This window comes from Chiloscyllium plagiosum, chromosome 22, assembly GCF_004010195.1.
Source record: "Chiloscyllium plagiosum isolate BGI_BamShark_2017 chromosome 22, ASM401019v2, whole genome shotgun sequence".
In the NCBI taxonomy this organism is placed as follows: domain Eukaryota; kingdom Metazoa; phylum Chordata; class Chondrichthyes; order Orectolobiformes; family Hemiscylliidae; genus Chiloscyllium; species Chiloscyllium plagiosum.
Genome location: NC_057731.1, coordinates 17823642 through 17839168, shown reverse-complemented (window position 1 = coordinate 17839168; position 15527 = coordinate 17823642). Strand labels below are relative to the sequence as shown.

The window sequence follows — 15527 nt, the reverse complement described above, 5'->3', positions numbered from 1 at the left end:
GTATATATTTTTTTGTTCATTCACAGGATGTTGGTATTGCTGGGTGAGCCAACATCAAAGGCCCATCCTAATAGCTTTGGAGACGGTGGTGGGTTGCCTTATTGAACTGCTATAATCCTTGGGAGTATGCATACCCAGAAAACTTTCAGGAATGGAGTTCAGGAGTTTGACTCAGTGGTAGTGAAGAAATGGTGATATAGTTCCAAATCAGGAATGGTGTGTGGATTTAAGAGGAAATTGCATGCAGTGGTGTTCCTGTGCATCTACTAGACATGTGTTTTCTAATGACAGAGTCTGTTGGTTTGGAAAATGCTGTTGAAGGAGCCTTGACAAGTTGACGCAATGCATTTTGTAGATGGTAGACACTGCTGGCACTGTGGGTCAGTGGTGGACAGAATAAATGTTAATCATGGGGGATGGGGTGCCAATCAAAATGGTTGCTTGGTGTCGCGCTTCTTGAGTGTTGCAGGAGCAGCACTCTACCATGCAAGAGTACTCCATCGCACTCATGACTTGTAAATTCTTTGGAATTTCCAGTCACTGACCTGTTCTTGTAGACAAATCTCCATGATTGATCAGTTAAGTTTCTGGTCTGTAACCTGCAGGATGTTGACAGTGGGAAACTGTTAGAGAAGTGCAGTAAATCTAAGCGGTGTGACCTTACTCAATTTCGTCTTACGCAAGTTTAGTGCACGTTCACCTCCCGAAATCTATTAAGAGCATTTAGAGGGAGCATATACCACAGGCACTGTGTAGGTTAAGGCTAAGGTTTATTACATATACAGTAAATGGCATATAAATGCCAACTTAGACGGACAACTAAAAAAAATACAAATAACTGCATTTAATTAAAGCAGTTCGAAAACTATTTGCGCATTTCGTTTGCACGATGAAAATGAAATCAGCGAAAAAGCATGATGTTAGAAAATATGTCAATATTTCTAACTGTAATGTATAACAAGCGCAATGATGAACACCCCGCACTCTAGCAGCCAATGGTTTTTCTCTCCAATTGCAGGTATGATTTCCAATCTTTTCTTTCACTGCCCTTCATTTCGGTCAGATTAACACATGATTGCGTCGTGGTAAAATAGGCGTGGAGGAGTCCCATTGCACACTGACAACTTCAAATCTTGAAAACTTCCGCCTTGAGCTGGGAAAGAGTGGAGCAGGAATAAGTTCTCAGAAGTAAAACACAACGATTAGATCAAAGGTTGAGACTGTGTTCTTTGAGGTGTACAATGGCCACAAAGTTACCAACTCGAGAAGAGTTTGAAAGTTGGAGACCTCGGGAACTAGCAGAATTCCTGCGACTGGTAAGACGGAACTTTTTTCCCGTTTAAAGACAAATTTCATACATACATAAATAACCGTTGAAACATCGCCTTTATTTCTCTTTGGAAAATGTTAATGCACCGCGATTGATCACAAAAGGGTGACAAGATAAATGAGAGTAAACAGAGAAAACGTCAATAAATGTTTAAGTATTTAAGGCAATCCAGGAAGTACTGAAAGGTTACTTAATTGTTCAGGAAAAAAATTTACTGTGGCCAAGGAGTGTCATTGGAGGATGAGATATGACTTCAGTTGACAGCGCTGTTATTCCACTTATTAACCTAAAGCATATTGTCAATTATGCAAGTTTTTGTCTCAAGTATATCTCTGGCCTTAAATCAATTATGATTTGTTTTCTAATCTTTGGACAAGCTAACATTTGAAGCTAAACATTTCCTTGTTCCTTATTTATACACAGAATAATTTAAGTGAACCTGCCAGTGTGGTGGAAAGGCAAAAAATATCCGGGACAATGTTTTTGGTAAGTTTAATGATAAAAGTATACTTTCCCAAGTAAAGTTGAAATGTCATCTTTATTTATCCTTGGTGGGGTTTTAAACTTACCTGCTTCTTTATAGGGTCATACAGCATAGAAACAGGCCCCCAGTCTATGCCAACCATGATTCCAAACTAAACTGGTTCCACCTGCCTGCACTTGGCCCATATACCTCCAAATATTTCTTATTCTTGAACTTATCCAAATGTCCTTTTAAATATTGTAACTGTATCCGCATCCACAACTTTCTCTGGAGATTCATTCCACTCAGAAACTGCTTTCCGTGTAAGACAAAATGCCCTCCATATTTTTTAAAATCTTACTGTTCTCACCTTTAAAAAAAATGCCTACAGTCTTGAAATCCCCCACTCTAGGGAAAAGACACCTGCCATTCACCTAATCTATACCCCTCGTGATTTTAAAAACCCCCATGAGGTCACCCCTCAACCTCCTGTGCTCCAGTGAAAAAAAGGTCTAGCCTCTTCTTGTAACTCAAACCGTCTAATCCTGGGAACATCTTGGTAAATCTCTTCTGAACCCTTTCCAGCTTACTAATATCCTTGGTATATCAGGGAGCCCAGAACAGCCAGAAGAAGTCCCACCACCATCCTGTACAGCTTCAACATTAGGACCCAACTCCTACACTCAGAGCCTAGCAATGAAGGCAAGTGTGCTAAACAACTTCTTAACCACCCTGTCTACGTGTGATGCAAACTTCAAAGAATTATGTACTTGAACCCTGTATTTCTCTGTTCTACAACAGTACCCAAGACCCTCTTTTTAATTTTATATGTCCTGCCCTTGTTCTGTTTTACCAAAATGAAATACCTCCTATTTATCCAAATTAAATTCCATCTACCACTGTTTAGTCCATTGATCCAGATGATCGCTTTATAATTTTATATAACCTGTCCATTATGCCACCAATTCTAGTGTCATCCACAAATGTAATAAACATGCCTTCTCTGTTCTCATCCAGATCATTTATGTAAGTGATAAACAAAAGTGGATCCAGCACTGCTTGTCACAGGCCTCCAATCTGAAAAACAACCCTCCACCATCACACTGTCTCCTATCATCATGTATCCAATTCACAAGGTCACCCTGAATCCCATGTGATCTAATATCACTAATTAGTCTACCATGTGGAATCTTGTCAAAGTCTTTATTAAAGTCCAAGTAAACAACATCTACCGTTCTGCCCTCATCGATCTTCTTGGTTAGTTCCTCAAAAAACTCAATCAAGTTTGTAAGACATGATTTTCCTCACAAAAACCATTCTGACTATCCCTAATTATTCCTTGCCTCTCCAAATGCATATAAATACTGTTGAGTCTCTGAGTCACCTCAAACAACTTGCCCAACACCAAAGTCAGACTCACAGGTTTGTAGTTCCCACATTTGTCCTTACATCCCTTCTTAAACAAAGGCTCAACGTTAGTCGCTTTCCAGTCATCCAGCCCCTCACCTGTGTTTCTGGATGATACAGATATTTCTGCAAGGGGTCCCACAGTGTCCTGGAATACACTCGATCAGGTCCTGAACATTTATGTTTTTTAAGACCTTCAATACTTCCTCTTCTGTAATGTGAACTGCTTTCAAAATATCAATATTTATTTTCCGGAGTTCTCTAGCCTCCATTTCTTTCTCAACAGTAAAAACTGATGTAAAATATTCCTATCATATCTGTCCCATCTCCTGAAGTTTAACACCATGAAGACCTCATTGGTCTTTAAAAGGCCCTACTCTCTCTCTCTCTCTCTGTGGTTACTCTCTTATTCTCAGTGTTTATAGAATATTATCCTTCACCTTATTTGCCAAGGCTATCTCATATCATCTCTTTAAACTTTCCTGATCTCCATCTTAAAAATGCCCTAAAACTGTTTATGTTCAAGAGATTCATTTGAACCCAGTTGTTTATATATAATATGATTCTTTTTTGTTCTTGACTAGAACCTCAATATCTTTATTCATCCATTGTTCTCTAATCCTACCAGCCTTACCCTTCACTCTAAAAGGAACATAATGACTCTGAGCTCTTGTTATCAAGCCTCCTACTCATAAGAAATCCCCTCTATTGTTTGAACAGTCTACTCCAATGAACTTTGAAATTTCTTGTCACAAACTATTAAAATTTATCTTACTCCAATTAAAAACTTTAACTTTTATGGAAGGCTCATCCTTTGCCATAACTATTTTAAAACAAATAGAATTATGATCACTAGGCCCAAAATGATCCCCATCTATCATTTCAGTCACTTGCCCTGCCTTATTGCCCAAGAGGACAAATTTTGCTCCTTCTGTATTAGGAACACTTACATATTGACAAAGAAAATTTTATTGAACACATTTAATAAATTCTTCACCATCCAGACATTTGACACTATGGTAGTCCCAGTCAATGAGAGGTAAATTGAAATCATCTACTGTTACAATGTTATTATTCATACATGTTTCTGGGATCTCTACATATTTGTTCTTCAATTTCCCTCTGGCTATTAAGGGGTGTATAGTACAATCCCATCAAAGTGATCATTCCTTTATCATTTCTAACTTCAACCCATATGTTTTCACAAAATGATTTTTTTAGAAACATCTTCTCTAGTAACAGCAGTAATATTTTCCTTAATCAAAAATGCCACCCCCTCCTCCTCTTTCTCTTTTTATCCTTCCTAAAGCTTCTGAAACACTGAACATTGAGCTGCTACTCTTGTCTGTCCCTCAGCCAGATATTTGTAATAGCTATGATATACCAATCCCAAACATGTCCTGAGTTCTTCAGCCTTACCTGTAAGACCCCTTACATTGAAATAAATGCAGTTTAATGCAGAGTTACTTTGTTATCTGAAATGCTCTTATCTGAATTATCTAATTAAATTGTTCTTTTCAGGCTCAAAACCACCTCGTCTACTTTTCTTTTACTCTGACACTACTTCTAATCCCGTCCAACCCTTTCTTAATAGTTGAGAGTTTCCCGTAACAGAATGAGAAAATCTTCCTGCTGGATATTAGTCTCTCTCCAGGACAGGTGAAACTGATCATTTATGAACAGGTCTTTTCTGCCCCAGAAGAGACCTCAATGATCTAAGAACCTCAATCCTTGAACATAATTCAATGGCTGAAGAGATTGTATAATCTCCTTTATCCTTTTATTCTTTCCCTCTTTCAAGGTTGGCACTGGGAGTAAACCAGAGGTTAATGTTTCATGCATTGTTCAAAGAATCACATTTCACAGTATTGCACGTGGTACAATACAATGTAGCATTGGTTAAAACATTCTTCTTTTTACGTTGCAGCTCCACAACATAAAATACCCCACTTAACAACAACTTGTACTTTTACTGAATCCCTAATGTCATTAAACATCCAAGATGCTTCACAAGATTGTAATACAATAAAATTTAACACTGCACTATTTAAGGAGATAGAGTCATAGAGATGTACAGCATGGAAACAGACCCTTCGGTCCAATCCGTCCATGCCGACCAATCTAGTCCCACCTGCCAGCATCCGGCCCATATTCCTCCAAACCCTTCCGATTCATATACCCATCCAAATGCCTCTTAAATGTTGTAATTGTACTAGCCTCCACCACTTCCTCTGGCAGCTCATTCCATACGTGTACCACCTTCTGTTAGAAGTTGCCCCGTAGGTCTCTTTTATATCTTTCCCCTCTCACCCCTCTCGCCCTCTAGTTCTGGACTTCCCCACCCTAGGGAAAAGACTTTGCCTATTTACCCTATCCATGCCCCTCATGATTTTGTAAACTTCTATAAGGCTCTCCTCAGCCTCCGACGCTCCAGGGAAAACAGCCCAGTCTGTTCAGCCTCTCCCAGTAGCTCAAATCCTCCAACCCTGGCAACATTAATGTAAATCTTTTCTGAGCCCTTTCAAGTTTCACAATATTTTCAGATAGGAAGGAGATCAGAATTACTCACAATATTCCAACAGTGGCCTAACCAATGTCCTGTACAGCCGCAACATGACCTCCCAACTCCCTACACCTCCAATTTTGGTGTCATCTGCAAACTTACTAACTGTACCTCTTATGCTCCCATCCAAATCATTTATGAAAATGACAAAAAGTAGATAATAGAGCTGATTAAATAAAGTCTTGATCAAATGGATAGGTTTTAAGTAGATTCTTAAAGGAGGAAGGAGAAGGGGAGATGTTTAGGGAGTGAATTTTGGATGTTAGGATCCTGGTTGCTGAAGACTACCAGTGTGATTACAATCAGGGAGGCTCAAGACACCAGAATTGCAGGTGCATGGGTGTCTCAGAGGGTTGTGGGGTGAGAGGACAATACAGAAATCGGGAGGGAAGAGGCCATGATGGAGTTTAAAACTCAAGAACAAGAATTGTTCAATTCTGCATTGCTTCACCATAAGTCAGTGCTGATCAGTGAGTCCAGTGGTTTTGAGGGGACAAGTCTAGTATGACTTAGGAGAAGGGGGATAGTTTTGAGTGACCTGAAATTTATGGGCATGAGAATGGAGACCAGCGATCAAGAATTGTCACTCAGTTAAGAGTTCTCAATAAAAAGGGAAATCAATTAAATGATTCTTTTTAGGAAACTGTATTGCTTATATGCCATATTGTTTTCCCATATGTTCAAGACTTAGGAATAGATTTTCAAAGTCAGTTAAATAAAAATGCTGGAACATTCAACCTGCTTGAACAGGATGAATAGTTAGAGAAACATAAGGGTCAGGAAAAATTAGGAGTTCTCACACACAGCCTCTTATTAAAAAATAAACACACAAAGATCTAACGCTCTCTATGGTGTGGATTTCCCATTTTGTGATCTGCACTTGAATCTACTACCAAGTCATTTGGATCATCGGGTATGAAACAACAATGATGTTAGCAAGCAGGATCAACAGACAAGGTCATTGATGTACTTACACAGTTAGAAAACCAGGAATGTGTTTTGATTTTAGTTAATATTTAACAGGGTGAAATAAATAATTGAGACTTATATGGGGGATTGAGGTTGAAGCTGAAGTAGAGGAAACAAACTTTTTTTTTAAAAAAAGCATTAAATTAAAATTGTAATTGGTTTAGTCATAAATCTGTTTCACAAATATGAAGGTAATTTTTCTGGGTCAGTGAAGCCTGTTCAGTGGTTATCAGATCAGTTTGCGATTAAAGCAGTTATAACTCATTCAACAGGTTACAGTTTGCTCAAGGTTTCTTTTTAAATTGTGAAGGGGCAAATTTTCAATAGTTCAGTGATTTCGATATGATTATAGTCATAAAAACAGCTCATCCTATGAAGAAGTCTAATCGTTCGAGTGCAATCTCCTAAAGTTGCTCTCCAATTCAGGAGGGTGCAGTGGCACCTTATGTTGATAGGTTCATGAGGATTGCTCCAGTCATTGTTGTTTGCATATTTGCACCGTGTAGAATTTTGCTGTTAGATTTTCAACTTCTGAGCCAGACATTGTAGATTGTGGGAATAAAATTCCAGAAGTTTCCATAACAGAACAACCAATCGACAACACCAGTATCACCAGTTTTATGTCTGGGAAACCAGTTCGCGACCTAACCCAATGTTTTCCAGATACTGTAGACTTACAAATTTGAACATTTGTGAAAAAACAATTTACTTTTGCATTTATAGTTCAACTAAGAATCAGAGTAAAACCCCCAAAGTCACTGTGTACCACTTGTAGATGAAGTTCCAATGCATGGAAATCTTGCAAATATTTTTCAGCAAACGATTAGCAGAAATTTGGATAAACAGCATGAAGAAGCTTTAAACATCTCTTTCAATACGGAAATCACTGGTCTCTTGCCAATAATATGGCCAGAGAGCACACAGAATTCTGTAGAGTTTACAGCATAGAAATGGGTCATTGATCCAACTTGTTTGAATTTAGGAGAATGACCGGTGACCTTATTTAAACAAATAAGATTGGTAGGGGGCTTGACAGAGTCAATGCAGTGAGATTGGCTACCCTTGTGGGAGAATCTAAGGCCAATGATCTTAATCTCAGAGTAAGGGGTTGCCCATTTGAGACAGAGATGAGGTGGAATTTCTTCTCAGGGTAGTGAACTTATGGAATTCTTTACTGCAGCAGGCTCTAGAGGTTGGGTTCTTTGGTGTATTCAAGGCTAAGAAAGACTTTTAATTGGTAAGAGAATCGGGGTTATGGGGAAAAGACAGAAACATGGAGTTGAGGTTTACCACATCAGCCTATGGATCTATTTAATGGTGGAGCAGACTTGATGGGCTGAGTGGTCTATTTCTGCCTCTGTCTTAATATCTAACTAGACCATGACATTTTTGCTCCATGACAAGCTTCCTCCTATCTGACTTTATCTAATCTTATCAGAATACCTTGGTAAAACTTTCTCCTTCATAATTATCTTGCTTCCTAATAAACATATCAGTGCTATTAGCCTTAACCATTCCATGTGACAGCTAGTTCCTCATTTAAATCATTCTGTGGGTAAAGATGTTTCTCCTGAGTATCTCATTAGCTGTACTATTGACAGTTGTATTTATTACTAGTTTTGGATTTCCTGACACACACAAATATTTGCTATGTTTAACTTATGAAAAACCTTCATTAAACACCAATGGGTCATCCTGCCAGCTTGCCTTCACTGGAGAAAGGATCACCAGTCTATTTAGTCTTTCCTAATGTGTATAACCTCGCAATTTTGGAACAGAAGTCATTTTTGCACCTTCTGGAGTGCCTGAATGTCTTTTGTTTTGCAAGATAAGAGACCAAAACTGTGCACAGTACTTTAGTTTTACCTGAACCAAAGTTCTATCTAAATTTAACATAATAGACAAAATTTAATATGAAGATGATGGCTCCCAACAGTGGGACAGAAATTGGGTGCCACTTCCACTTCCATGCTAGGAGCACAATGCTCACAATCTCAATGTAAATTTTAAGTGTGTGTGGTGGAAACGTGTCCCATTTGTAATTATCAGTTGGGGATCACTCCCGGCAGCCTGCCTCCTTAGGTTGGGATTGCAATAAGGTGCAGTGATCATAGAAGAAATGTTAGGCTGCAGTAGTGCCACGGGTGCTGAGATACTGTTATAGAACACATATATAGCATTCCAAATATGTTTTTTACAGCTGACTGTCAGGTGCGTCATGCTAATTTGTTGGGACATCCTCCTTTGGAAGGTATATTTCACTTATGTTTCCTATTTGGCAGTCTTTGAACGAAAGAGTCTGAGGGACATCTCACCTGTATAAGCATTGATGTACAGTGTGTTAGAGGTCAGTATTTATTAGATGGTAATGTATTTGATGCGAATTTTCATCCCAATGTTACACAAACTATCTGCATGCAGTGCATCTGATGGCATCCTCACAAACGGCTTGACAACTAGAATGGTCACCAATAAGTGTAAGAAGTAATTTGTTTCTCATGCAATCATGGTCTTAGCAGTATGGGCAAGGAACTAAGACATAGCACATGGTGGTGTCAGTGATTTTGAGCTTCAGTGCAAAGCTGGTACCCCAGGGGCATTATCTCTTTTTATCTGACGCACTCCCTTGGCAACCTACTGGAGAGAGAGCATGTGTAGTGAGATAGCTCTGGATAGGAGGCTAGCATACATTCCTCCTTGTTATCTTCCTCTGAGGAGGTTAACTGCTCCTCCACATCCTTGATCATCAATTCTTCTTCCCTTTGCAGTACCACTTTTTGCGAGACACAACAGATGTAACCGTTCTGGATACGTTCTGTGGTGCATATTGTAAAAGCCCGCTGGACCGGTCAAGATACTGGGGCCACATTTTTATGCAATTTCTATGCTTGACCTTGAAAAGCAGTGTACCATATTGTAACACTCCTTCCCCCAATGACACACTGTTATCATTATCCACAATCTGAGGGGATAGCCCTTGTCAGCCCGGATCCAATCCTGCATTTGGTCAGGGGCCTCAAAAAACTGTGGTATCTATGGGTATCTTTCAGATGTGTGTGTTGTGAGAACTCCCTGAGAAATGAGCACATTGCTTCCCCAGGGTCACAGGCAACTTGAATGTGAAGGGAGGGAAATCCTTTCTGAGTTACAAATGTGGCTGGCTGGTCTCCAGGAGCTCAAATGTGTGTGCAGTTAAATATACCCTGTACGTCTAGAAATCGCACTGTGGTCCCACAGCTCTTCCCCGGTGGCCTGGCTATCAGCATCTGTTGTGAATCTGATGAATGTAGTGGTGCTCTGAACAGGGCTTTTGTCACATCCCATACACATCAATGTGTTGTAGTCTGAGCAATGCCACACATGCCTCTCTGGAGCACTGGAATTAGCTGCATGTGTAGAAGTTCAGGGCGTTCGTTCCCTGGAGGGTGACTGGTGTAGACTTCCCTGCAATAGAGGGCTGCACATCTTGTTGCAGGGGTGGCCTCAAGTCAGTGACTGCCTCCCATGAAAGCCTTCGACATCTCCAACTAGTGTATTTTCTGAAAATGTGCTGACCAGCCAATTGAATACCATTGAACACAGACCTCGGTGTCTCCTTCTGAACCTCCCTGTTGTTGATTGAAGGCATTGTAGCCTATGTTGTTGTGTAACCAAGGTCCTACTGTGGTGAAACCTCTCCTACATCACCCGAGTTGCAGAAGGGTTGAGTGCATAAGACTCCTTACAAATGCACAGAGTGAACTGGGAGGGGATGCCAGGCAATACTGTAAGCATCTCTGTTACAAGGCTTTCACGCCTTGAGCAGATACAGTGGAACCAATGAGAAAGAGTGACCATTGCATGGACCACAACTAGAACTCTACCCAGTCCACAATAGCCTTGTCTTATGACCTCTGGTCTCCTTGAAAGTGAATATCTATGAGCAGCACCTGATCTCTATCAATGTAGCAGTTTCTTAGCAGCCATTTCCAAGTGGACTCTTGTGATTTAGTGGTAATATCCCTATCTCAGAGGCAGAAGGCTTGACTTCAAGTCCTCCTTCTACGTTGACGGATGATAACACTGTGATGCTAATGTTGGTTGTGCCTTGCTTCAGATTCAGTGTTTCTGCCTTGTCTGTTGAGTTGCCATCTGTGGTTCACTGCCTCCCTTAAAGACACAGGATGAATCTACTGCAGTGATGGATCTCATCCAGTAGACCAGAGCCTGGCTGCTTTCACATATCTATCCCAAACTTGCCAGTGCCTTGCTGTGCTACTGCTTCAGGACCCTGACACAACCCCACCCTTTTGCCTACCCGACTGATGCACCGTTTGAAGACACGGACACCAGGGTCTCCAATCCCAGTTGGTCTTTCCCAGTATTTCCTCCTGGTACCATCCCTGTGCTGCTGAGACAAAAACCTCACCTGTGATCTAACAACTGAACAACCTTGGCTGATGCACGCCATATTTAAGCTGTCAAGAAACGGGAAGCACAAGATTCCTGCCCACCACTGACTTGATCTTGAAGGTTGGACTGAATTTGATGTGCCTCCCAATGAAGGAGTGTTTGTGACGTGCAAATATCTGACAAGTACAGCATGAGGCCTGTCACAAACACACCCCTGGCTTAATCTCTGCATTCCACACTGCCACAGGGAAAGCAACACTTCAGCTCCTCCCTAGTTCAGTCGGTACACACACTCTACTCTTGCAGACATAAAGCTCTGCCCTGCGTCGCCCTGACATTTCGACTCTTCAAATGCACCCTTTTCAAACCCTCGGAACCCCAGTGCTTTGTTACCATTCTCTGGCCATTTCTCTATCAATACCAGCTTTATAATCTGAAATAATTCTCACAATAGTTCATTGTATTGTGCTGCACCAAGCAGGCAATTTGGGCCTTTGTGCCTGTGCCAGCTCTCTGGCAGAACTATCCAATTAGTTACACTCATCTGCTCTTTCCCTATTGCACAGTAACTACTTTCCCTTCAAGTTCCTCTAATTTTAGAATGATGTTAAGCTGCTTTGTTGTGTAAAGTTCAACATCCAACTAAATTATATCTGATTACATTGTGATGGAAGCATTAGAACAAGAACAAATGATAAAATACCACAAGTTGAAGATTCATCAAGTATGTGAACTGGCTCCCAGAATAATTATTGTGCCGACTTATAAAGATTTATCAAGTGTGTTGCTGCCTCAGTAAGGAAGTAATAGAACATAAAAGTGCAGATTGGAGACATGAAGTGGCTTCATTTCCTGTCTTTGCTCATTTTAATGAAAAATGTAGACATTGGGCTTTATTTCACTCATCTTAACTTTTTGCTGAACACAGTTCTTGAACTATGTCAATACTGGGCTTTTGGCAACTGCTTCAATAGAATGGTATTTATTAGGAGTTTTAAACTTTCCTGGTTCATGAGATTTAATTGATCATGTTTTGCTAAAGATTCTGCTCATAGCATGTAGTTATAAGTTGAGATCTGCCACGCAGATATCTCTTCGGGTTCAATAATTCTTGAAGACAGTGACTCACATTGCCTTAAATTGAATATCTCAGGAGAAGACACCAGGAATGTAGCAATGATACTCCCTTGTGTTCTAGACTGGATCTTTCATATCTTACTCTATTTTTGCTTCTTCAATCTTTGAGGGCAGGCTTGTTTAATAGTACTTTAATAGTAGACACAGAAACACTTGGTTTGATTGATCTACTGCTTTCTTCATTCATTGTAAAACGTGGTGCAATTAGTATAGCTTCAGTCCACAGATATTACAGTAATACACATGAGCACTAACTTCAGTGGGTCTTTCAGCTAATGTAAACCCATGAACTCACACTCACTTATAGCGTCCTACCCAAAATTCATAGAATCCCTGCAGGCAGAAGCAGTCCGTTCAGCTCATGGAGTCCATACTGACCCTCTGAACAGCATACCACCATGACCTACCACCATACCCTATCTCTGTAACTCTGCACTTCCCATGGCTCACTCACCTAGCATGCACATCCCTGCATATCTTTGGACTGTGGGAGGAAACCAGAGCACCCAGAGGAAACTGACAAAGACACTGGGAGAATGTGCAAACTCAACTTGCCAAGAGTGGAATTGAACCTGGTGCTGTGAGGCAGTAGTGCTAACCACTGAGCCATTGTGCTGTCCCTACTATGTCTTTGCCTTGTTATTTAAAACCTTTTCTTCAATGGCTAGTGGAGATCCAAAGTGGTTGACGACAACAAAATGCTAGATTCCTTCTTAAGTGGCCAGACATTTGTGGATGAATTGTTCACTGATTGGATTTCTATATTGAGCAACTGTCAACACCACATTTTAAATATCTCTCACCATCTTGTGTGTCCATCACATTGCTACCTTGCTAAAAAAGGGTTTGTACAAGGTCCATGTTAAAAACTGTCCAGACATTTCTATGGGAGACATGACCTAAGTATCCCAAACTTCCATTTTTGGCCAATAAACAACAAAGTTAGCTGCAACATTTTTAAAAAAAAATCTGCTGTTACAAAGGAAATGTCTTTGCTGGACAATTTCATGGGTTCAGTGACAACGTTGTGGTTTTTGCACATTAGTCTGAGTGCTTAAGCTTTTCTAGTGTTTCAATGAGCAGAGCTGAAGATGCCTCTGTTAAAGCTGAGGTTGATGTCAAGTCAAGTTGCTGATTTATTTTGAAGCAGAATAAACAAAAATAACAGTGGCTGATGATTATAAAGGTCTTCCACATCGTTTCCTGTAATGACAAAACATGCTATGCTTTCTTACATGAGGGACTCTCTATTCATTTTTATTTCATTCCTTCTCATGTCAGTTTCAAGTTGGAAAAAAACCAACCTGCTTTAATTCTAATCTTACTCTCTCAGTTCTGACAGGTTGAATATTTAACCCTTTGAAAACTAAGTTTAACTCTAAAGTTGCATGATCATATTTATGCTCAGGTCCTCCCAAGGGTGATATGTGGGGCCATTGTAAAAGTTGGACAGGCAATACCAATTACCTGAATAACTGACCTGCTAACCAACCACCTGCTTCACTTTTAACCTGTGTTTGAGAGTTTAAGAAGGCTACCTGCTGGGAATTCGAGCTGTATCTCTTTAATGTTGATAAGGCATCATTATGAACTAACTTGTATTATAACCATATTTCTGAAGAGTAAGTAGCTTTTCAGCCCAATGGAAAGATGAGCCTGGGTGACAAATGTTTTGTTGAGTCAAATCTTTCAACTTTTGTTTCTTTCTTTCCTTGTGCGGACAGAAGGAGCAGGTTATTCTTCTGGACTGCACACGTACGGTCAGGTCTCCCCTGCTTCAGTCTCACAACCTTTCAGAAAAGCAATCTGTAACTGTGTGGATGCCAGGTATTATTCCATTTATCTCCTGCTTAATGTTGCACTTTCATTCTCTGACAAACTGTTGCTTCTTCATGATTTCAAACTCTCTCATCTCGAGTTGCTTCGGTTGGCCAGGTTTCCTGCCCAACATAAGCATTAAATTAAAACAAATTTTATTTTCTGTGCACCTGTACTTGGTTCTCCAAAATTCACTGTGTACATTTGCTTTCAAATATCTGGCATTTTTCTATTCTCTTTCGGACATCAATACAACACCATTTTCTAGTGTGAGTTCTAGGATGTACTATCTTCTAAATCTCTATGAAATTGTCCCCTAAAACAACCTCTTACCTTACTGACTTAATTCACTTCACTTCACAGATACAATTGTAAGTGATCAACTTGGGGCATTAATAGTGCACAGGTGGCCTTTATCCCCATAACTTCACTTTTTTCTATGACTGACTACTGATGCAATCTTTATTAACACCTGTCAGGCAGGGAGGAAAGGGTCGTGTGAGGGAGCCGTGGTTTAATAAGGAATTGGAATCCCTTGTTAAAGGGAAGAGGGCGGCCTATGTAAAGATGAGGCGTGAAGGTTCAAATGGGGCGATTGAGAGTTATAGGGTAGCCAGGAAGGACCTGAAGAGAGCTAAGAGCAGCAAGGAGGGGACATGAAAGGTCCTTAGTTGGTAGAATTGGGGAAAACCCAAAGGCTTTCTATAAGTATGTCATGAATAAAAGAATGATTAGGGTAGGAATAGGTCCAGTCAAGGATAGTAGTGGGAAGTTGCGTGTGGAGGCTGAAGAGATTGGGGAGACACTGAATGAATACTTTTCGTCAGTATTCAATCAGGAACAGGACATTGTTGTCAATGTGAATACTGAGTCACAATTAAGTAGAATGGATGACTTTGAGGTATGTAGAGAAGAGGTGTTGGAAATTCTGGAAAGGGTGAAAATAGATAAGTCCCCTGGGCCTGATGGCATTTATCCTAGGATTCTCTGGGAAGCAAGGGAGGAGATTGCAGAGCCATTGGCCTTAATTTTTATGTCCTCGTTGTCTACAGGAGTAGTGCCAGAAGATTGGAGGCTAGCAAATGTGGTTCCCTTGTTCAAGAAGGGGAGTAGGGATAACCCTAGTAACTATAGGCCGGTGAGTCTCACTTCTGTTGTGGGCAAAATCATGGAGAGAATTGTAAGGGATAGGATTTATGAACATCTGGATAGGAATAATGTGACCAAGGATAGTCAGCATGGTTTTGTGAAGGGCAGGTAGTGCCTCACAAACCTTATTGAATTCTTTGAGAAGGTGACTAAAGAGGTGGACGAGTGGAAAGCAGTAGATGTGGTGTATATGGACTTTAGTAAGGTGTTTGATAAGGTTCCCCATGGTAGACTACTGCAAAAAATACGGAGCTATGGCATTGAGGGTGAGTTGGAGGTTTGGATTAGGAATTGGCCGG

At 40.4% G+C, this 15527-nt stretch overlaps 1 protein-coding gene across 4 annotated transcripts in view; it reads left to right on the top strand.

Moving 5' to 3' along the window:
• The first annotated feature begins 867 nt into the window (after positions 1 to 867).
• blnk (B cell linker) overlaps positions 868 to 15527 on the top strand; it is a 199241-nt gene continuing 184581 nt past the window's right edge. Inside the window, exons 1-2 of one of the 4 annotated variants that reach the window (XM_043712518.1) lie at positions 868 to 1018; positions 1754 to 1816. In XM_043712518.1, the coding sequence (XP_043568453.1) occupies positions 1808 to 1816 (9 nt within the window). In that variant the 5' untranslated portion in view covers positions 868 to 1018; positions 1754 to 1807. Of the gene's footprint in view, positions 1019 to 1101; positions 1317 to 1562; positions 1638 to 1753; positions 1817 to 15527 lie in introns of those variants that run through there. The other 3 variants (XM_043712514.1, XM_043712516.1, XM_043712515.1) reach the window with 3 other exon arrangements.